Here is a 22982-nt window from a genome sequence, read left to right as displayed (position 1 = left end):
TTCTCTCACTGGGCCCTACATTATGCTGCAAAATTTGTTGGTAGTCTTCAAACTTCATAATGCCATGCACACGGTCAAGCAGTCCAGTGCCAGGGAAAGCAAAGCAACCCCAAAATATCAGGGAACCTCCGCCATGTTTGACTGTGGTGAACGTGTTCTTTTTTTTTTTGAAAACCTTGTTTTTTTTCCCCCTGTGAACTCTATGTTGATGGCTTTTCCCAAAAAGCTCTACTTTTGTCTCATCTCACCAGAGAACATTCTTTCATAACGTTTTTGGCTTTCACAGGTAAGTTTTGGCAAACACCAGCCTGGCTTATATATGTCTCTGGGTCAGAAGTGGGGTCTTCCTGGGTATCCTACTATAAAGTCCCTTTTCATTCAGACGCCGACGGATAGTACGGGTTGACACTGTTGTACCCTTGGACTGCAGGACAGCTTGAACTTGTTTGGATGTTAGTCAAGGTTCTTTATCCACCATCCGCACAATCTTTCGTTGAAATCTCTCTTCAATTTTTCTTTTCCGTCTACATCTAGGGAGGTTAGCCACAGTGCCATTACAGTTATTGATGTCACAGTGCACGGTAGACACAGGAACATTCAGGTCTTTGGAGATGGACTTGTAGCCTTGATATCGCCCACGCTTCCTCAAAATTTTGCTTCTAAATCCTCAGACAGTTCTTTGGTTCTTTCTTTTCTCCATACTCAATGTGGTACACACAAGGACACAGGACAGAGGTTGAGTCAACTTTAATCCATTTTAATCAATTTTTAATGATTTAATTTTTTTTTCTATTCTCTTTTGTGTTTTTTCATTGCAAAAATAAATTAAGATATCACTGCCATAGCATTTGTAATTGCAATCATTTTCTGGGATAAATTGAGCATTATCTGACAGAATTGCAGGGGTGCCAATACTTTTGGCCAGCAGAGTAAGAGTAAGAGTTTTGTTCTTTACTCTATTCTTTGTTTTGTACATAATGCACAACTCAGATGTGACTTTAATTGTGCAATAATCTAATTGTAACATCTATTTGTTTCAGGTTTTGATGCATTTTTATGCATTATAAAAGATTTATATCTAAATTTGGGGGGCTTGGAACAGATTAGCCCTTAAATACCTGCAACATGAAGCAATTATCAGAGAATCCCAAAATTTGAAAAATAAGGTCCTAATGAAACCATTTTTTCAATTTTTTTTTTTTTTTTTACAAGAAGGCAAAATGATTATGTGTAAAAAGCGCACTAATATCTATAACCCTTGCTAGATCCTGTTTTTTTTTCTCAAGGAAACTACAGATGCATGTGTTGACTTGAAATTTCAAAATTCTGAATTAGTCTCAAAATCATGAAATTTTAGGTGTATCAAATGTGATACATTCGGCAATAAAGGGTTAGGGCATTTACAAGGAAAACGCGTTACTACTTAAAGAATTTTCAAGAAACTACTTCCAGAACCACTTAATTTCCTAAGTAGAGGTACCACAGTACATTGTTACACATCTATGCTACCTATGAACATAGTGGTGCTATCGTTAGCTAATTATATTTACCCGTGGACTGCAGGTGGGGGGCCTGATAACCGAAAAATACGTCTCAAATATCCACATTTTAATAAATAAACACAAACTTGTAGCCAAAATTGTAATTTTTTTTTTTTTTAAGAGATGAATATCTTTTTTTATACAACCTACAGCTTTGTCTTGTCTGTTATTGACGTTAACAAGAAAAAAATGCAATATTTTAAGTAGGTCGAGTTAGGTGTATTGGGTGCAAAACTTTGGTTGGGATATAATTTATTGGTTAGTTCTCTTGGATTTTTTTTTTTAAAGGTATGGCAATTTTATTATAATAAAAAGACGATCCCCCCCCCCCCGCCTTTTTGCTCTTTATGAATAGATTTTTTTTTCACAGTCAAAATGGATTGGACGTCTAGCACCTTTAATGGCAGCCAATGAGTTCAATGAGTCCTCTATAAAGGTTTATAGAATTTTTTTTGTGAAAAATATCTTTATTTTATTTTATTCTTTTTAAAGAAAGTTCATTTCTAACTTGGCGATTGTTTGATTTGAAGGAAAAGGTTTTGTGGAAAGTACATCATTTTCCAAATCCTTTTTTATTCAAAATATTTTCTTAAAGGTAAAATTTCACATTTGTGTGTTAATTTTAATAGTTGAAGTGATAAGTTGTGTTAAAATTGTGTAAATTTGACTCAATTAACAAAAAAATCTCACCACGTCTTTAAAGTTGAACAAATATTCACTTCCATCTCCAAGCCTGAGAACCAGAGAAACATGTTTGAGCATGGATGAACATGGTGGCTTTTGTCACTGATGACAAAATGTCCCACCGTAGTTTAGCTACGTGCTTCTTCCTCTTGTAATTGTCAAGCGGCTCCCAAGTGGCGTTGGCCAGTTGAAGTGGGTCCTCGCCGTGAAAGGTGGTGCCGTGGCCGAAGCTTTTGGCATCTTTATAGACCGACAGCTGGCCGGGTCTCAGAACGCAGTACAAGTTGTTCCACGACCTATGCACGACATTACGTTACTTACTATCCATTTGACACAATATCAGCCCTGGAAATTGTTTTACCTATTGGAGGCCTTCTTCCCAGAGCCCCCTACGTCCTGCTTGCGTCCCAGCAGGCCCTCCAGCAGCACCGTCTGGGCCCGGACCGCCTCACCGGGCAAGGTAACGGCCCGCCGCTGCCCCTCGGCCGCTAACGAAACGGACGGCTCCAGAGAGCCACTGTCCCTCCTCTCGGACGTCGCCGTCACCTCGGGAAAGCCGGAGCTGGGTTCGGCCGCGCCAGACTGAAGGAGATAGGGGCCATGTGTTAGAGTAAGTTGCATCAACTACAGTATATTTACATCAACTCACCAGAGTTTCTTCCTCCTGTGTGAAGAGTTGCGAAGATTCGGCGAAACCCGTGTCTTCTCTCCTGATTGGAACAAACGTCAAATGTGTGTTAAAAAAAATCAAATTTACATTTAGAGTAAATGCCCACAGTGTTAAACATAATTATAATAAAATCTAATAGATTTTTGGTAAAAAAAAATAATGTAAAATGGAAAATACAAATTGTAGAAGAGATTATGTGTACAAATATCCCTTTGTCAGTTAAAGTTTTTAGATACATAGTAAAAAAGACAAATCAATTTACAAAAATAATTAAAAAAACAAACAAACACTAAGCTTAACCCTATTGATTTTTTTTCAATAGCAATGTGTGATGCAATAAAATGTAATTCTCTTAGGCAGGGCTGTCAAATTTATCGCGTTAACGGGTGGTAATTAATTTTTTTACTTAATCACGTTAAAATATTTGACGCAATTAACACAAAGACCCGTTCATGTGTTGCCTCAAACGGTTTACAATGACACCATTTTAGCACATTGAGAGCGAAAAGGCAGAGAAATGCGAGTGAACACAGGTGTTCATTGGACCGCGCCTTTTATTGGCTTAATAAGCTTGGCAGCCACAGCTAACAATCATGGTTGCCCAATTTCCCGTCATGTATTTGGGCGGCGCAAGAGACAATCTTTTTCTTAACACGCTTAATTGAACACCGCGCAGAATGTATTGTATACTATTTGCAGCCACTAATGACAGTCATGGTTGCCAATCTTCCTGTCATACATTTGAGCAGAGCAGGAGACGTTCTTTTTCTTAACATGCCTAATTGAACACAATGCAGAACATACAGTATACCATTTGCAGCCACAACTGACAGTCATGGTTGCCCAACTTCCCATCATGCATTTGGGCCGAACAGTTAAGTCACTACAGTATCATTTAGTGAAAGCACAACAAAATAATAATCCTATCTCTCAAAAAAATAATGTTCACAAAAAGAAAAGCGCTCAATGCAAAGAGAACTGGCATTCCCAATCAAATAGCAATGCAAAATACACATAAATGTTAATAATGTTAATGCCTTCTTGTGGAGTTATTGTTATGATAAACAAATACAATACTTATGTATAGTATGTTGAATGTTTGTCCGTCTTGTGTCTTATCTTTCCATCCCAACAATAATTTACAGAAAAATATGGCATTTTTTAGAGATGGTTTGAATTGCAATTAATTACGATTAATTCATTTTTAAGATGTGATTAGCTCGATTAAAAATTTTAATCGTTTGACAGCCCTAATTTAAACAAAACAAAACTAATGAGTGACTAAAAATAACTAATATATCCTAGCAAATGAAAAGCTGAATGGTGGATTGCAAGCTAGTATCAGGTGCATACTTACCTACTGCACCCATCCAAAGGCGAACTGCTCTCACTGTTGGTTTTTATTGATCAAGATCTTGTTCACCCGCCTAATCTAACTTGTACTTGTGTTGCTGCCTGGAATGCTCAATTACAGTATAGTTCCATGTGACTTATGTGACTTCGCCAGAGGTATTAAAACGAAACTATTATTTCACAATGACGGGGGGGGAAACTAAAGTAACGCAGGTAACAATTTGAAAAGTAGTGGACTAAAAAGTACAGATACGTGCTGTAAAATGTAGTGAAGAAAAAAGTACAACTTCATATTTGTACTTAAGTATAGATACACCAAAAATGTACTTAGGTACACGAACAAAGTACTTTTACTCCGTTACATTCCACCACTGATTGTGTTTGTCAGTTCATACCTGCTCTCTTGATCGTAGCGCTGCTGTTCTTGCACAAACTGTTCAATCTCTATCTGCCGCTTCCTCAACTCCAACAACTCCAACTGAGCAAAACAAAATAACATTGGCTCATTTTGCCATTTGAACACCTCCCGCATGGTGGCACGTCCATCCTTACGGTGGTGAGACGTTCCAATGCCGAGAAGCGTTCCTCCCAGGCTGCCGTGGATTTCTCGAAGGCTTCGTGCCGCTTGAGCAGCTTCTCCACGTCGTCCACCGACTGGCCCAAGTCCTTGCTGTTCACGTAGGGCTCCTGAGCGACCAGCCAGGCCTCCGCCACTGATGCGTCGCGCGCAAATTGGCACACTTCCAACACTACACACACACACACATTGCTCGTTCATGTTGGATTAATGAATAAACTCTCACATCAGAAACTTTCCCATTTTAAAGATGTGAGTGTGCTTAGTAAGTTTAATGAGACTGAGATGGGAAAACATGTATGATGTTTTTCTTTTTTTGTGTATACAATGTATTTATTCAGATTTACAGGTATGAAAATGGGTCAGGGGTTAAAAAGGTGAGAAGGGTGTGGAGGAAATGTGTTCCGGTAGGGCTATCCCAAACAACTAGTTTTCTCCCGATTAGTCAGCCAACTATTTTTACAATTAGTCGACTAATATTTTTATTTATTTATTTATTTATTTTTTTTTTTTACTAATCTAGCAATTAAATTTTTGTTGATGCTTATTAATTCACAAAAACATTTTGGCACACTTAAATTCTTTATTAAAGTACAAATAAACATTTAAATAACAATAATTAATCACACATCAACACTGAGGTCAAATGCTGATAGCCTGATAACATTTACTAGTGCAAATGGAATGTAAATAGATTCAGAACACTGACTTCGCCTTTCCAACATTATTCAAAACAATTCATATAAAAAAAAAAAAATAGTATACCACTATATATAATAGTATTATAATAATTACAATATTAATTGCCAATCATATTTTTTAAAAAGGGTGTCATTTTAAAGTTATTCTCAGTGTAAAATCTGAATTCTGTATTATAGTATTTACATATTAATTCTGGAGTATGTGGGATTAACTCCAGAAAACGTTATTTATATGACAAACGTGACGTGCTTTTATTTTGCAATGTTCGCCGGAAGCACGTTCGCTAAGCCACTAACAACTTTACACTCCGCAAAAAGCACTTTTCGTCATTGCTTGTGGTGTCACTAATAGATTTTGTTTGTTTTTTTTCCATTTTTTTCGTTTGCAAATGCTGTTAACCAGCGATTTTTCATGTTTGAAGTGTCACCTTTTAACAGCAAGTTTGCGTTTTGGAAAAGACTGCCAATATTTTATAGCAGGCTAAAGTAAGCTGTCTTTTTTTCCCATTAGTCTCAGTGTAGCAATGCTAACGTTTACAGTGTTTAATGTAGATGTGTTTCCTTATTTTGTATGTGTGACCTGTAATTCTACGGCGTGTTGTTGACCAATAAACATCTGGACACAACAACTGGAGTCTCATATATCATCTACACGCACGCACAAATGTATGCACGCACGCGGTGATGAAACGCAGCTGTGAAAATTACCGCCCTCATTTTTATTTACCTTGCGATAAATGGATTCATTGCATATCGCGACAGGCTTAGCAACTTCAATAAAACATGTCGTTAGTTAGTTAGATGGATTTACGACGCCCCCCCCAAAATGTTCTCCTCAGATCGACACAATTCACGTAGGTCTCCCTTTTTGACTTCAAAACGGCAAATTTCGCCGAAAGGTGAGTGATTTTCATGCCTGGATTTAGCATTGGAGAAATATGAGACATGTTTTTTTCGCTTTTTTTTCCCAAAGTATAATTTAAAGAAAAAAACTTTGATGTATGTATGTATACAGTGATCCGTCGCTACTTCGTGCTTCAAACTTCGGAAATTATTTTCACTTAACAAAAATATAAACATACTAGTACAGATAAGCTGCCCTGAGCCGATCGCTAGTCTCACTCTCGCTCTCCCTGCTCTTTGCTCCTCAGAACGTGCACTGAGTTGCTTATCAAAGTTGATGATTGACAGATGTTTGGGTTTGATCTTGCCTGAGAGGCGAACTTCAAAGCGCTCCATTCGTCAATCATCGTTTATCTTGTTAAACAGTTGTTGTGGCAACTCATTGTGTGTAAGGCTACGTCTACACTAGGACAGATAATTTTCTCCAGGGTATTTTGCCGACTATTTTTATACCTGTCCACACTTCGTTTAAGGTGCGTTTAAGGGCCCCCCTGCTTCTGCACGGTACGCCTGCATTTGCGCAAACTACGCATGCGTAAAAAGGAGAAGCCTCGTGTGTTACGTCATCGCCCGCGCTGTTTACCTTTGAACCGGAAACTCGTTCCTCGCCCACGGCAAATTTCGAAATTACTACACCTTCTAGACTGTCATTACTTTATGATCACTTTTTTTTCCCGTGATCGCAATCGAACGCATCATGCAGGAGCGAGAGTGGAAGAGAGAGCACGCTCGACTTTTCTTTATAAATCAACGTAAGCCTTACATCATTACTTGGGATGTTACAATCGATGCTCAGTTGCGCTCCCACCACTTGGAAAATAACAAATAGAAGCATGGCACTGGGTATATTTTCTGGAATCTGCAGCAGGGGTCGCGTTAACCGAATATTTTCCGTCGTTGACCGGTTTTTTAAAACGGTGACAGAAAAAACTGAAGTCCATCCGTCATTTTGACAGGTTGCAATTCACACCCCAGACCACAGGGTGGCGGCGAGTGAGCATATTAATTAGCTATTGTCTCTCTTGATGCATTATGTCGCTGGCCTCACTCGGAAAAATGTCAAGGCAACTGAGTGTTTGCCTAGCACGGCCAGACTGTTCTCCCTGTATTTTTCAAACACTGAGAGACAAGTCTGGGACACAGCCTCTCGAGTAGGTACAAAATCAATCGACAAATCAGATTTGTTTATTTGCGTGACGTGTTCTTCACGAGCAACGTCACTCTTGCGCGCCGAAAGTCGTCTCTAGAACAACACGGATGGCCAACGGGAGAGCCGAGAATATGTTTCAATCCGCGGTAAATTCAGTTTTAAATGAGCTAAAACACATCGACACGAGACATTGACAACAGTCTGTCTCGCGCTAGCCATGTTGAATAAACGCCGTTCTCCTCGTATGTTTACTTCCGCGCGCAAGTCCCTCGTCCTGCCCTCGTCGCTTTGCTAACGGCACGTCTGCCCGTCGCTGATTGGTGCACTCCGCTGTCTGTTAGCCTCTTGTTAAGCTTGTTCGGACAGAATATTAATTAAAAATGAATGAAAACTAAATATTATTGAATATGTCATTATTATCATTTTTAAAAATGTAGGTGACGGGTAAAAATAGATTATGACCGGATTTTTTATGACACTGTCAGTCAAAATGACAGACAACGAAAAAGTCTAGCGCAACCTTTGATCTGCAGCCAGACTGCTTGTGCATAAAAGTGGCGATCCTGGTAGTGGCAACAGTTTTGACAGGCTGTCTTGAAAAAAAAAAAAAAAAAAACTGATCGCACGCCTCTTTGACTGGGGGTACCATGCAGGTCACTTTTCGGGGTTTAATTTCCTCTATGCATTTATATATGACGGTACACATGAAAGCAAGCTTGTCTCATCAGACCATTGAACATGGTTCCAGTAATCCATGTGCTTTGTTGACATGTCTTCAGCAAACTGTTTGCTTTCTTGTGTATCGTCTTCAGAAGACGCTTCCTCCTGTGGTGACAGCCATGCACACCAATTTGATGTAGAGTGCGGCGTATGGACTGAGCACTAACACGCTGACCCCCCACCTCTTCAATCTCTGCAGCAATGGTGACAGCACTCCTGTAACGAGTCACGTGACATTTTGGAGGGAAAATGACAAGCAGTACTCAATTTGGACATTTACGTACTTACTAAGGGGTGTTCTCACTTTTGTTGCCAGGGGTTTGGATATTAATGGCTATATTTTGAGTTATTTTAAGGGTAAAATGAATTAACTCTATTATATAAGCTGCACACAGACTACTTTTCATTGTGAGAAAGTGTCATTTTGTCAGTGTTGTCCCATGAAAAGATGTAAATATCTGCAGAAATGCGAGGGGTGTACTCACTTTTGTGATACACTGTAAACATTATTATTAGTTGAAATAACTTGATATTGAAAACCCTCTTGATGTTTTTGGTTTTATAAAATATGTCAAATTAGTTCAACTAGTAGTTCGCCATAGTTGTTGACGTCGCAGGGCGGTGACATCCAATGTTTACGCTGCTGTGTGCAGCTGTGGGGTCCTGGTTTTTTGTTCCTCCCAATCGAGCACAGACAGTTTAACCAATGAAATTTGTGCTAAAACAAGCAGCACCTGACTGCAATCAACTGATTACACTTGTGAGACACCAGATTGGTGAAAAGATGTCGTCTTGTTTTGTAGGAATGAAATCCAGCACCCACTGTGGCCCTATGTGGAATAGTTTGGACACCACTGGTTTAGATGGATATAGATAGAAAATTCTAAAGATGCCTTAAGAAAATACGTAAACGTAATATCAAGTAAGGGTAGTTTAAATATGCTACAGTTCGTGACTAATGTGCAGTGTTGTTTTTTTCAGTAATGAGTAATCTAATTAATTTCTTTCCTTATCTTGGCAACGCCGTTACCGTTACTGAGGCGGGAAAGGCGTGCGTTTTACTATGCTTACTAAATTGGTTGAATAAAAAAAGTTTGAGAGAAACGGACTTACGGAGACGAGAGAGCAGAGCAGGAGTGGGGAAAACGCCGTTGCAACCGCGATGCTAGGTGGCTCCAATAATACCTGACTGTAGCCATAGCCGACAAACTACGCCCACATGACACGGTAGATATCATATTATAGAACTAGATGCAATTGACAGACACGGCTGCATTGGCAACATGTTTTAAGGACTACATGCGTTAGTAAACAGCCGCCATCTTAAAGCAGTAGACCTCTCAGGAAGGTTCTGATGTAGAGATCCTTCATAGCGAACCTAAGTAACTTTTTTTTTTTTTTTAATCTAAAATGCTCCTAAATCGGCAAAATCTTAACTTAAATCTTTAAATGATGAAACAGTTTTAAAACTTACACATGTTTAAAGTAGACAGAAGGGAACTAATGAAATAACGGGAGCAATTTGAACAACTTTAACGGTTGATTCACAACTTTAAATGACTTCCACACATAGCAAAGGTTACTATCTAGTTATCGCAATACCCTTGTGTCTAGTTAAGTGGAGGGTAAAGAACTGGGCTAGGGCCAATTGTCCCCCAAAGCCTTTAAACTTCACATTGCGTGACCTGTTTTTTTTTTTTTTTTTTGAGAATAAAAAAATTACCACTAGTTACTTTTCCAAGTAACTAATTACTCTTACATTCAGGTAACTGAGTTACTAACGCAATTACTTTTTGGGAGAAGTAATTTGTAACTGTAATTAATTACTTTTTTAAAGTAAAATTAACAACACTCCAATGTGGTCAACAGATCAACAATCTGCTTTAAAGCTATCACGCGAAAACAATGCTTAAAATTACGAGAGGGAAACACATGCAAAAGTATTTTGAGGCAATGAAAAGGTAATAAAAGACTCAATAAAAACACAAATACAAGTACGCGCCCCTTTTAACCGATGAGCGCATGTGTTAGACGTCTTGCCTCGTAGACGGAATTGCAGTAAACCCGTAGTATTCGTCGAGCGACAGTGACAATCTACGTCATCACCCTGGGCGTCCATTGCGCGCTTAAAACATGGCGCCCTCCGTTGGTCAAAACATGTACTAATTATTATAGTTTTAAAGTGCTTATGACACCAAAAAGCATGTTTATTTCATATTTCATGCATGGTGTTTTATGCTCCTGAATGAAATGGATCGCTTGGATGTGTGTGGAAGCAATCGTTTTATATATTCAATTTTAGAATCCCACGCCATGAAAATGAGTTACTTCCGGCTCCAGTCTCGGGTTTAGGACGAATGCAAGTGTGACGTCACCCGGGTCAGCATCTCACAATACAGCATTGCTTTATAGCATGCAGATGGACTGCAGATTCAGCTGATTTTGCGGATTCGTTTATTTTTCGCATCACGCCAGCCAAACGGCTGCAGGCTTTTGTGGCTGCACCAGGGAGAGGTGTGTGAGCCTTTTTGGGTTTCAGAAAGTTCCCGTTCACCCGAGTTTGGCCAAAACAAGTGTGCGACAACTGTGGGACCATTGGATTTACGAAGAAGTGAGTAAACATCGTGTTTTGTATTATGTTAAATACTGGGATCATGGCACATGTTTTAATACTGAGGTGGCTTGCATTTTGTGGCTGACATGCTCCTTGTCCACTCGGCTGACAACCGGCGCCTTGTCGCACATCCCCCCGCCGGGAGAGCACTATACTCGGCTTATTGCCCTCTTCGTGTGCCCGGTGTTCTGTCAAATTTTCCACCCGATCATAAATTGCAACTTTGTGTTAAAAATGGCCATGAATACTGCAATTACAAAGTAAACACTACAAACTTTCTTTAAATAAAGGACTACTTACTTACGTTTGATCATGGATCGGCATGTAGAAAAGCTCTCCTGACATATTCTGCCATGTTAGCAGCTCAACAACTGCAGCCGCTCTCCTACGACTCTCTCTCTGTTTACGTTTTCACCATGTAGCAAAGCATTATTTTGCCATATTCGTGTTGACCATCTGGCAACTACGCGCTCCTCCGACGTCAGCCGGTTTGTCCGCCGGTCATTGTCCAGCTGCTTCACTGCAAACGAGCCCTCTACCCTCAGCAGGGGAACGACGAGCTCTAACTTGCTCGCCACCGGGCGGGTTGCCGATCGGCGAAGACAATCGACAACCCCGCCGCCATGGAAATGATCCGGGCTAGTTATGTGTGATGTTTCACTTCGAAGACTTTGAAACATCACTCGGTTCGGGTTAGCATGTCAGCTAGCTGTCACGCCTCTTGGTTTGTTTACATTCTCCGAAGTGCAGGGAAATGACAAGAGCCCGACTAACTATGGTGGCATAAAATATTGTTCGGGAGGTGCAACAGTAAATGTGAAGTCGACAGTTTTGACTATTATAGAGTAATTTTGCCTGTCGTACGCACTCTAACTCAATGGCAAATTTGATGTGTTTCTAATAACATATTTTAGTACAAGAGATGTGCAAGAGGTGTGCAAAATTTCCGATTCTTAGATTATTCGCGATTCGGCCGTGGAAGATTCGAGAACGACTCACAAACATCCAAATTCCGATTATTGAAATATGCCAAGTAAAGCAGAAGTACAACACACTCAGCGCACCGCGCGGTCTTCGGTACGCAATTAGGGACGGAGCGAGAGTAGCTAAACATCATGCTTCTCATTACCCGGCCCCTCGGGTAACGCCAATGCTCTACTCACAGCTCTAGCTCAACTCATGCCACGAGATAAAAAAAAAAAAAAACAACAACATACCTGACTGCTGCCGAAAAGCTGCTACAAAGTACAGCCACATTATGTTACGGTAGATATCATTTATATAGGACTAAATGCATTATAGATTCGGTATCGTTAGCAGCACATCTACAAAAAGCTAGATGCGGGCGTTAGTAACGGCCGCCATCTTAAAGCAGTACACTTCCCTGCAAGGCTGTTGTAGCGAACCTTCCAAGCGAACCTAATGAACTTTTTATCTAAAATACTCCTAAATCGGTAAAATATTGACTTGAATCTATCTTTAAAATAGTTTTAAAACTTTCACATGTTGAAAGTAGACAAAAGAGAAATTATGGAATAACAGGAGCAATTTTAACAACTTCAACGGTTGGTTCACAACATTAAATTAATTGAAAGTGGTTTAAAGCTGCTGATACAGAATGGGGACTTTTTTATTTACTGTTATTTTTGTATATTTGTTTAGCGTTATATGTTAACTTGATACTGAAATAGTAGTTTGGTTTAGCCTGAGAGTATTTTTGAACAATTTTGGAACTAATGTACAAAACAATTTTAAAAAAAATAATGATAATAATTAAATAAAAATAAAAAAGGAGGGGGGTGCGTCAATAATCATTTTATAATCGAATCGGAGCCTCTGAATCGTAATTGTAATCGAATCGTTAGGTGCCCAAAGATTCCCAGCTCTACAAGAGAACAATTGTGGCTTATTTGAGCGTACAAGTCTTTAAGTCCGAGGTTCCCTTTAAAACTTCAAGAAGTGTCTGCTTTGGCTTGGCTGGAACAGCTCACATTATTTGTGATTTGAGAATTCAGTTAATGCAGTACTTAATATTAACATCAATTTATTTTGAAATTGATCAAGTTTCATCCCAGCTGACGAGACATCCAATATTTATAACCTTGTTTCATGTGTTGCTGATATTAATGAAAAAAAAAAACGTGCTCACATAGTCGTAGCCAGTCCCAGCGGTCGTCCCACTTGGTCATCATCCCCTGGTATTTCTCCGCCAGCTGTGTCATCTTCTCTTGGATCTTAAAGACAACGTCGACGTTTCAAAAATGTGCGAGTGAAACAGGAAATCCGGGGATGAAAAAGACCCCCGTCCTACCTCGGCGGAATCTCGGTGGTTTTGCGCCAACAGGGCGGCACCCAAATCAGTGCACTCTGTGACCTTGACCGTCCGCGCCTCGATTTCAGAGCGGATACCCTGGTGGTACTTCTGGAGGAGCTCCACCGATGACACGTCACTATTGTACAAACGCTATGAGAAAAGGCTAGGCAATAAAGGACGATACGTGTGTTGGGAGTAATACCGACCGTGGCTTCTCCTGGGTGTCAATCTGCTGAACGATGCTCTCCATCCAGATGGTGAGGTCGCGCACCATGGCGAAGAAGCGGAACTTTTGAGCTGTGTCCAGGAGTCGCTTGCGGCGCCCTTCGCAAGCATCGAGCAGCGCCTTCCAGGCCTCCAGCGCATCGCGCTCCTGTGCCTGGATGGCATCAGCTCGCTCGCCCGCGTACTGAGCACGGAGCTTTGTCGCAGTCTCCTGCAGCTGCTCCACCTTCAAGTAAAAAATTCAATACTTTATTCTTTAGCAAGTTTTCATATACAGTGATCCCTTGTTTTTCGCGGTTAATGGGGACCAGAACCCGTCGCGTTAAGTGAAAAACCGCGAAGTAGCAACCCCAATCAATGTATTTATTCAGATTTAGCATTGGAAAGAGATGCATATAAGACATGCTTTTTCATTTTTTTCCCCCAAAGTATATTTTTAAAAAATGTACCGGTATATGGCAGAAAACCAACCCACCTTGCTGGGTTGGTTTTTCTATTGTGTCAGTGATGGATGATTTATATAAAGACATTTGTCATTATTTTAAAAAAGAAACATATAACATCAGTGCTAATGTCAAAAGCAAACAAACAACATAAAATAACAAACCATAAAACATTAAAAGGGTTGAGTCTAACACAGGGTTAATTGTCAGGGAATAAAACTGATTTTTTTTTTTTTTTTTTTTAAAGTAGTTTTAGAGATGGACAGTGATGGGTCCTGATATTTAATGTCTGAGAGACAGGTGTGCAGCACACACGCTTGCTGTTTTTTTTTTTAATTCTCACATTTAATTGTTAATAATCATCTCTGTGTGTGATATCATCAATCGCTTCACATATGGTGGAAAACACAGACAAGGCTGAAAAAGCAGTTTCTGCTCTTCCATACCTCTTTAAAATTGACTGCTGTATTTTAAGCCAAAAGAACTGTTGCGTTTGATAGAACAATATGTCTATATGCTGCCATAGCAGATTGATGGCGCATTTAGCCGCCGAACTATTTTGAATTTGTCCGTTTTACCCTGGAGACCCGTATTTACAGACGTCGCGCAACCGCTTTTTTCAAACCCGCCATAAAAAGAGGTAATGATATCTATTCAGTTTAGAATCATTAGTTGATGTGTCATATTTAGTTAAAAAAAATTACTTTAAAAAATTATTCACTCACATATTTTAAACTTTTAGACAAATTACGTCACAATGAAAAAAAAAGTCACATAACTATCTCTTAATTGTATTTTTTCTGTTACTGTTGCATTTCCCCCAATATTTTAGATGATAAATAATCGATCCAGACAAAGAAAAAAAACAAATGTTTAAAAGGGTAAATAATGAAAAATAAAATCACGACTACTCCTTGACGTCTACGATTTCTGCCACCCATAAAATCCCCCCAAAAAACGGTTCTGGCCATTCACAGCTATGTCTTGACACTCGGTGAAACATTCCTCATGGAGTTTTTGGATCGAAAAGAGGTAAGTACGCGATAATATCTCGTTAAAATGGCGTCTTTATGCACCCTCATGCTCGCACCTCCAATTACGGTTTTGTTGTTTAATTTTTTTTTTTTTCAAATGCCCTCCTGCTTAACACCCCCCCCCCCCCCCCCCCCCCCCCCCCGAAAATTGAGATTTTAAGCTTTCCAATGATGTATCACATGTTCATATAGGACAATTTTGAAATGTGGCCTAATTGGGGGTCTCAGAGCGGAACTTCAAGTCACCTGAGTGTTTTCCGCCATATATATTAGGGCTGTCAAAATTATCGCGTTAACGTGCGGTAATTAATTTTTTAAATTAATCACGTTAAAATATTTGACGCAATTAACGCACATGTCCCGCTCAGAAAGTATTCTGCCTTTTGGTAAGTTTTGCAGCAAGGCTTTTTGTGCTGTCCAACAGCAAACTCTTGTGGTCGCTTTGCGACATGGTTTATTGTTTTCAGTCCAGTTCAATATGGCTGCACGACGTCTCGGGCTGATAATGTTGTGCTTGTATGATCCTTGGACAAGATTTGTCCGTAAGTATGGTTGTTGTAAAGAATGTACATTTTATGTTAGTAAGCGAAATGTTATATTTTTTGTATGAGACGCTTTTTGTTTATGTTTAGTGAACCTGTATAGCGTGCTAAGCTAACGTTGTTGCTAATGCAATGCCTGTGTACTTTTTTTTTGTAGTTTTACGACGGTCTAAAGAGGACAATGGTTTGAGGCCATTTTATTAATAAATCAGATGAAAAAGGAAGAAGTCTAATTATTAAGGCGCCGTTCACTAGCTGTCTAGCTTTGGAAAAAGTAGACGCTTCGGAGTGAGGACAGCATAGACAGTTTTAAATGACAGTAGAGTGAAATGCCCACTACAGTCCTTATGTACCGTATGTTGAATGTATATATCCATCTTGTGTCTTATCTTACCATTCCAACAATTTATTTTACAGAATATATATATAATTTACAGAAAAATATGGCATATTTTATAGATGGTTTGAATTGCGATTAATTGCGATTAATTACGATAAATTAATTTTTAAGCTGTAATTAACTCGATTAAAAATTTTAATCGTTTGACAGCCCTAATATATATATATATATATATATATATATATATATATATATATATATACATATATGTGTGTATATATGTATATATTTTAATAAATGTTTTTAAGCACTTCAAATGTAACTAGAAACTAATTTCTGGAGAAATTACTCTGGGTCTTTGCTGTGTGGCTATACAGATCTTAGCCCTGCCCAGGTTGGTTTGGGGACATTTCGGGGACAATATCAGGTCACTTCCTGTTCATTTGGGAACAGTTAGGGGGTGTGGCCTGGTCATGTCAGGTCATTTAGTGACAATTGGAGGCGTGGCCTGGTCATAATGCTTTAACATTTGTGGGAGTGGCCTGAACATATCAGGTCATTTGGGGACGCATGGAGGGCGTGGCCTAGTCATATCAGGTCAATTCGGAACATTTGGGGGGCATGGACTAGTCATATCAGGTCATTTGGGAAAATTTGGGGGGGCGTGGCCTGATATTTTTCAGGTCACTTGGGTACATTTGGGGTACGTGGCCTAGTCATGACCTAAATATGATATGATATGTTTTAAATATGTTATTGTCCTACAGAATTATTTTTTAACAAGAATACAGTAGTAGAAAAATGCTAGGCTTTTATTTAATGCTTCATTGAGTGAGTTTAATCAAATCCGCTCGAGCTACTCGCACAGAGTGAGTTGCCACAGCAGCTGTTCAATAAGTTAAACGACGGTTGACGCATGCAGCTCTTTTGAAGTTCGTGACTCTGGCAAGATCAAACACATTCATCTGTAAATCATCGTTAATTTTAATGAGCAACTCAAGTGCACGTGCACTGCCTGACTAACAAAAAGCAGGGAGAGGGCGGGACAGCTCATCTGTATTTTTTTGTTTTTTATTTTTAGTTGGGAAAAAATATAAGCGATGGACTGGGGGCACGAAGTTTGAAACCCGAAGTAGCGAGGGATCACTGTATACTATATTATCTACACATTTAGAAAAAATAAATACATTTAAAAACACTTAAATTGTGGTCGTTCAGTATTTGTTCATTTAATCTGACGCTTTCTTCAAATGGTCACCTATTCCTATTTATCAGGATTTCTTTTTGTTGAATTTGAGACATTTACTCACAATTTTAATCATTTTTGTGAAAAAGCAACATTTGATCAATTGAAATGCAATCATTTTAAGAGGGTCTGGATAGATCTATCGATACATTCAGTGGGCGGGAAGTGCTGTGTTGAGGGTACTGCAGCACCCCCTGGTGTTGGGGAGAAAAAGGCTTTGGTTGATCATTTTTGTTTAAAAAAATAAATAAAACACATTGAAACCATAGCGTATTTAACGTTTGGAATTAAATATATATGTGCTGTTGGTTATTCGTGTGCAATTTATTTTTAGTGTTGTGAAAAGAGGGTGTTAAACCGAGGCTTATTGGACCTTTTAGTTTACAAATGCACTCATGTGTCATTTGCACCATCTAGCTGTGGGGATTTGTTTTATAATACATGGGCACTTTTATTTCCAATACAAAAACTCCAACACACACTGTAAGTGAAATAGAACGCTGTCTTTGAAGTAGCCTAGTAGTACGTAAACTATCGAGCAAGCGTGTGTACTGCCATTGTGCATGCCTTGTATGGAAAAAATGCGCAAGCATGACAAATTTGAACTGAAAAACTAAAAAATATCCTCAGCACCCCCTGCTGTGAGTGACTGTATACAGTAAACGCATTTATAATTTGTAATATATTTTGATTTCTAAATTCAATTAAATTTCAGACGTAGTATGGGTGGATTAAATTTTTTTTCCTAAAACTAATATTATAATGACGGGTGAAACATTTTTAAATTAAATTATTAAATTCCTCTCCAGATATCATGTTCAAATATAGAAGTGTAGATAATGCGATTTATGTCATCCTCTGAATGGATTTAGTACTACAGTACTTTTCCAACAATTGGGGACATGGCAGTGAAAATGTCAATCCACCAGGGGGCGGCATATAAAGGTATGGAATGTTGTCATCACCTGTTTTCCCAACGAGGTTATGTCTCGTTCAAAGGCGGCGTGCATCCTGTGGAAGGACTCAGCTTTGCTGAAGTCCTCGCCCACGTCTTGGGGAAGCTCCTTCTGCTTTTCGTGGATCTGGACCACGAGTTCCTTGCTGTCCTCAAAGTACCTGAACGCCAAATTAGGAAGAAGAAGCAGAACGTCTTTTGCTGCAGGTTTTTCTAATTTGTCCTTCTTACTTCAGCAGTTCGTAGGAGGCATTGAGCAATTGTGCTCGCGTATCGATGAGCTCCAAGAGGTCGGCCCAGATCTCATTGATGGCGTCCTTCCACTCAGCCATGGCCACGGACTCGCTGTGGCCCGCCTGGATCAGTTCGTCGATGGTGCGGTTGAGGGCGTCCACGCGCTCTTGACCCTGAGCACCCGTGTCGCGAGCAAACTCGCGGAACTTGTCCCTCAGAAGCTGCCATGACAGGGATGACAAAGTCACGCACATGCATAGATGGAGTTTGACTTTTGTGGGGGGCAAAACATGTGATGACACAGTGGCAGCAATAAAATTAACTAGATTAGGACTGTCAAATGTATCACGTTAATGGACGGTAATTAATTTTTTAAATTAATCACGTTAAAATATTTGACGCAATTAACGCATGCACGGAATGACCCGTTCATGCGTTGCCTCAATCACCTTACAATGAAGCTGTAGGAGGACATTGAGAGCAAAAGGCAGAGAAATGCAGTGGATACAGGCGTTCATTGGACCACGCCTTTTAATGGCTTAGCATTAGCGGCCACTACTAACAGTTATGGTTGCCCTACTTCCCATCCTGCATTTGGGCGGAGCAATAGATCTTTTTCTTATCACGCTTAATTAAAGACAACGCAGAACATATTGTTTACCATTTGCAGCCACTGCTGACAGTCGTGGTTGCCCAACTTCCCATAATGCATTTGGGCGGAGCAGGAGATGTTCTTTTTCTTAACACGACTAATTGAACACAACGCAGAACACACTGTCTACCATTTGCAGCCACCACTGACAGTTATGGTTGCCTAGCTTCCCATCATGAAAGCACAGCAAAAATAATATTCCTATCTGTCAAAAAAATAATGTTCACAAAAAGAAAATTGCTCAATGCAAAGAGAACTGGCATTCCAAATCAAAATAGCTATGCAAAATACACATAAAACTTACTCAGACTTTGCCTTGCTAGATCTCTAATTTAAAACTCGCCATTGACAACTTGTGGTGTATTTCAATCACTACCTTCGGTAGTTAAAGACACTGTGGAAGAACGGCAGGGAGCCTGATGTGACGTCCCGCTCGGCGACGTCAACAATGGCGAGCTATTAGTTTATTTTTGGATTGAACATTTTACAAAATTTATTATAACGAAAACATTAAGAGGGTTTTTAATATAAAATTACGAGAACTTGTACTCAAATTTATCTTTTAAGAACTACAAGTCTTTCTATCCGTGGATCCCTTTAACAGAAAGAATGTTAATAATGTTCATGCCATCTTGTGGATTTATTGTTATAATAAACAAATACAGTACTTATGTACAGTATGTTGAATGCTTATGTCCGTCTTGTGTCTTATCTTTCCATTCCAACAATAATTTACAGAAAAATATAGCATATTTTAGAGATTGTTTGAATTGCGATTAGGGCTGCAGCTATCGAATTTTTTAGTAATCGAGTAATCGACTGAAAAGTCTATCGATTAACCGGGTAATCAAATAAAAAATAAAAAATTAGGTAAAGAGCAATTATAAATATACATGAGAAAAAAGACATTTAATCCAATATTGAACCATTTTCAGTCAATCAATGTCTTTATTTTCGATGTACATTGTTGAAAACAGCCAACAATTGCATCTAAGATGTGACTAGAAATTAATTTCCATTTGTGTCAAGCTATTTTGAAGTTCTAGTTAAATTTTAAGTTAGTCTAAACTGTAAGTACTGATAGGATTTTGAGTTTTTGCAGTGTTCAAAATAAATGTATGATACCTGCTGTATTGGAGCACATTAGGGACCGGTGCTACTTGGTGTTTTATTCAGCAATGACTACTGAGCTAAAACTGACAGTTAGCTTTATTATGTTTTAATTTTACACCCTCATCACTCTACAGCGCTGTGTTTTTACAGATTAAATAAAGCCTGTATGTAAGACACGTTAGCCACGCATCGACAGTGGTCATAATCAATAGAAACCTAGAACTCCGAAGGGCTAACGTTACGTGAGCGAGTGACAGTAACGTTATATTTATTAGCCATGAGAAGTCTACTGCTTAAAGATGGCGGCTGTTTACTAACACTGCCCAGACGCGGCCGAGTCTGTCATTTCGCATCTAGTCCTAAATGCATGCGATATCTATGAGACGCATCGGACTCTACCTGCTACCACACTAGCATCATGCGGGCGTAGTTTTTAGCAACGTCAGCGTAGTTTGTAGCGGCTGTCAGCTGCGGTAAGTTTTTTTTTAAAAATTTATCGCTTCTTCCTCTACGCACGTGACGTCAGCGCGTTGTCCCGCATTAAAAGTAGTCCGGGCAAAACGTGATGCTTAGAGCTGGCAAAATTAAACGATTCCTCGAGGTGAATAAATTTACTCGGATCAGTTTTTAAACTCGAGTTACTCGAGTTGCTCGAGTATTCGTTTCAGCTCTTAATTGGGCTTAATTACGATTAATTAATTTTTAAGCTGTGATTAACTCGATTAAAAATTTTAATCGTTTGACAGCCCTAAACTAGATATATACTCCTTTAGTAGGGTTAGGGTCTCTAATGTGCTAGTTACATGGTCTGTTCGAAAAATAATTTTGAGCCATTATGAAATACTTTGTGGAATTCTTGTTCATTTCATTCATTTTTGTTGTTTTATTGCTATACAACCTTAATAGACAAAGTTTTTATTTTAAATTCATATATCGGAAAGTCAAATACATGCAATGACATTTTTTGGCCACTCGGGGGGCTGCCCTGCCTGCCTCCCCTCAATTTCCGTATGGGCATATGCACACTTCAGCAATATTTTTATATTATGGCCTGCCATTCTTTTGCTATAACCATCAATGACAGTAAACTAGTCAAGTTGGCTGCTTTGTACGTTGCACTTTTTCTTTCCTAATTTCATTAAAAAAAATAATTTCATAAAAAAAAAATCGTACTCTGACATAGATATATTTCTCACCATTTTAAATAGGTTTTTAAACAGTATATTTTGGCTTAGTATGTAGCCCATTTCATTATTATTTGTAAGAAATTTTAAAGGCGATCATACCGTGACGTGGTCCAGGTCCTGGCCCACCTCCTGTGAGGACGCGGCCACGTCGCGCTCGGAGATCCAGTGCTCCAGCTCGTCCACTTCGCGTACGAGCAGGAAGTGGTGGTACATGTGGTCCAGCTTCCTGCGGCGGTCCTCAGCCAGATCGCTCAGGCCGGCGTATTGCTTATCCGTCTGGGCCTGGCGCCGCATGATATTCTCACTGCAGGGACCATTTTCAAAGACTCAGAATCCAATTTGAAAGGTTTAAGATGAATGTTCACAGAGGAGTCAGACCTGTCAGGATGGTCAGCCGCCAACATGTCTCGAGCGCGCTCGGACAGATTCCGGATGGAGTCAGCGTAGTCGTCCACGGCCTGCTTGACGATGTTGTGACGCTTCAGGCTCAGCATGGCGCCCTGCTCGTCCTGCGCCAACATAAACACAAAAGTATTTTTTTTCTCCTTTTCTTCATTTGTGGAAGTTACGAGTATATTTTCAATTACAATATCAAAAAGTGAGCTTGACACAATACTTTGTTTTTTAATTTTGGTCACATTTTTTTTTCTCGTGATTCTAAACATTTTATTTAAGTATTAAGTAAAGTATTTTGTTGATTACATTACATAGTGTTCTTGCAATGCTTCATAGACATCATCATTATTGAACGGTCAGCTCGGCCATTCATTGCGCAACTCCTTCAATAAGGGGGCCGACCACATCATGAGGAGCCATTCACAAACACACACACGAAGCGAACTAACGGTGGATTTCGGTTCCAAAAGAACGAAAGCTATACCAAATAAAAACAGGAAGGATTGTCTCAGGAGTGATTTGTTCGAGGATTCAAGGTAATTATTATATTTTTTGTGCCATATATGCATTTTGAAACGTTGTGAAAAAAATGGAGAAATTAGACGCTAAGGCATTGGCATTATAGTTTGCAATATTTACGTAAAATGGTAAATGGTAAATGGTGTTAAATTCTACCTGCACGTTTTTGTTGCTTTTAACTAAGAACCGAGACTGTTTTATGTTCATATCTGTAAAGAATTCAGATATTTAAGCATTTATTCACAAGAATTTTTACCGGAAAAACTCGCTAGCTACATTCACTAACTGACTAGCATTGTACTTCGACATATTTACGAAAAATAAAGGCTAATTCCACGGGTTTTTTGTTGCTTTTTTGCTTTTAACCAAGAAACGAGATTGCTTTTCGTCCATATCTATGAAGAATTCAGGGATTTAAGCGTTTATTCACAGGAATTTCAATGTAAAAAGCTCTTTGTTGTGGACTTGTGGTAAGGCAGCGCCACAGTGAACACATTCGACATACTTACGTAAAATAAATGCTACCTGCACGGTTTGTTTTGCTTTTAACCAATATTTGAGACTGTTTTTTGTCCATATCTATAAAGAATTCAGGGATTTAATCATTTATTCACAAGAATTTCAACGCAAAAAGCTCTTTGTTGTGGACTTGTGGTAGGGCGAGGCCACAGTGAACAAAAAAAAAGCACATTCGACATATTTACATAAAATAAATGCTACCTGCACGTTTATCTTGCTTTTAATCAAAAACCGAGACTGTTTTATGTTCATATCTGTAAAGAATTCTGGGATTTAAGCATTTATTCACAAGAATTTTCACCGGAAAACTCGCTACCTACATTCAATAACTGACTAGCATTGTACTTCGA

General features: G+C 39.2%; 1 protein-coding gene across 3 annotated transcripts in view; it reads right to left on the bottom strand.

The window, feature by feature from the left end:
* Positions 1 to 22982, bottom strand: part of sptb (spectrin, beta, erythrocytic) — a 114375-nt gene that overhangs the window by 5639 nt on the left and 85754 nt on the right. For all 3 annotated transcript variants that reach the window (XM_057859090.1, XM_057859091.1, XM_057859089.1), the window contains 13 exons: positions 21577 to 21707; positions 21298 to 21502; positions 18244 to 18467; positions 18023 to 18173; positions 13434 to 13678; positions 13225 to 13363; positions 13063 to 13147; positions 4801 to 4997; positions 4644 to 4726; positions 2875 to 2935; positions 2587 to 2807; positions 2348 to 2521; positions 2232 to 2274 (listed from right to left, as the gene is read on the bottom strand). In XM_057859090.1, coding sequence (XP_057715073.1) covers positions 2232 to 2274; positions 2348 to 2521; positions 2587 to 2807; positions 2875 to 2935; positions 4644 to 4726; positions 4801 to 4997; positions 13063 to 13147; positions 13225 to 13363; positions 13434 to 13678; positions 18023 to 18173; positions 18244 to 18467; positions 21298 to 21502; positions 21577 to 21707 — 1959 coding nt within the window. The remainder of the gene's footprint in view (positions 1 to 2231; positions 2275 to 2347; positions 2522 to 2586; positions 2808 to 2874; positions 2936 to 4643; positions 4727 to 4800; positions 4998 to 13062; positions 13148 to 13224; positions 13364 to 13433; positions 13679 to 18022; positions 18174 to 18243; positions 18468 to 21297; positions 21503 to 21576; positions 21708 to 22982) is intronic.

Source organism: Corythoichthys intestinalis, chromosome 15 (assembly GCF_030265065.1).
Source record: "Corythoichthys intestinalis isolate RoL2023-P3 chromosome 15, ASM3026506v1, whole genome shotgun sequence".
Taxonomy (NCBI): Eukaryota; Metazoa; Chordata; class Actinopteri; order Syngnathiformes; family Syngnathidae; genus Corythoichthys; species Corythoichthys intestinalis.
Note: the sequence above shows the minus strand (reverse complement) of the source record. Positions and strands in the feature narration are given on the sequence as shown.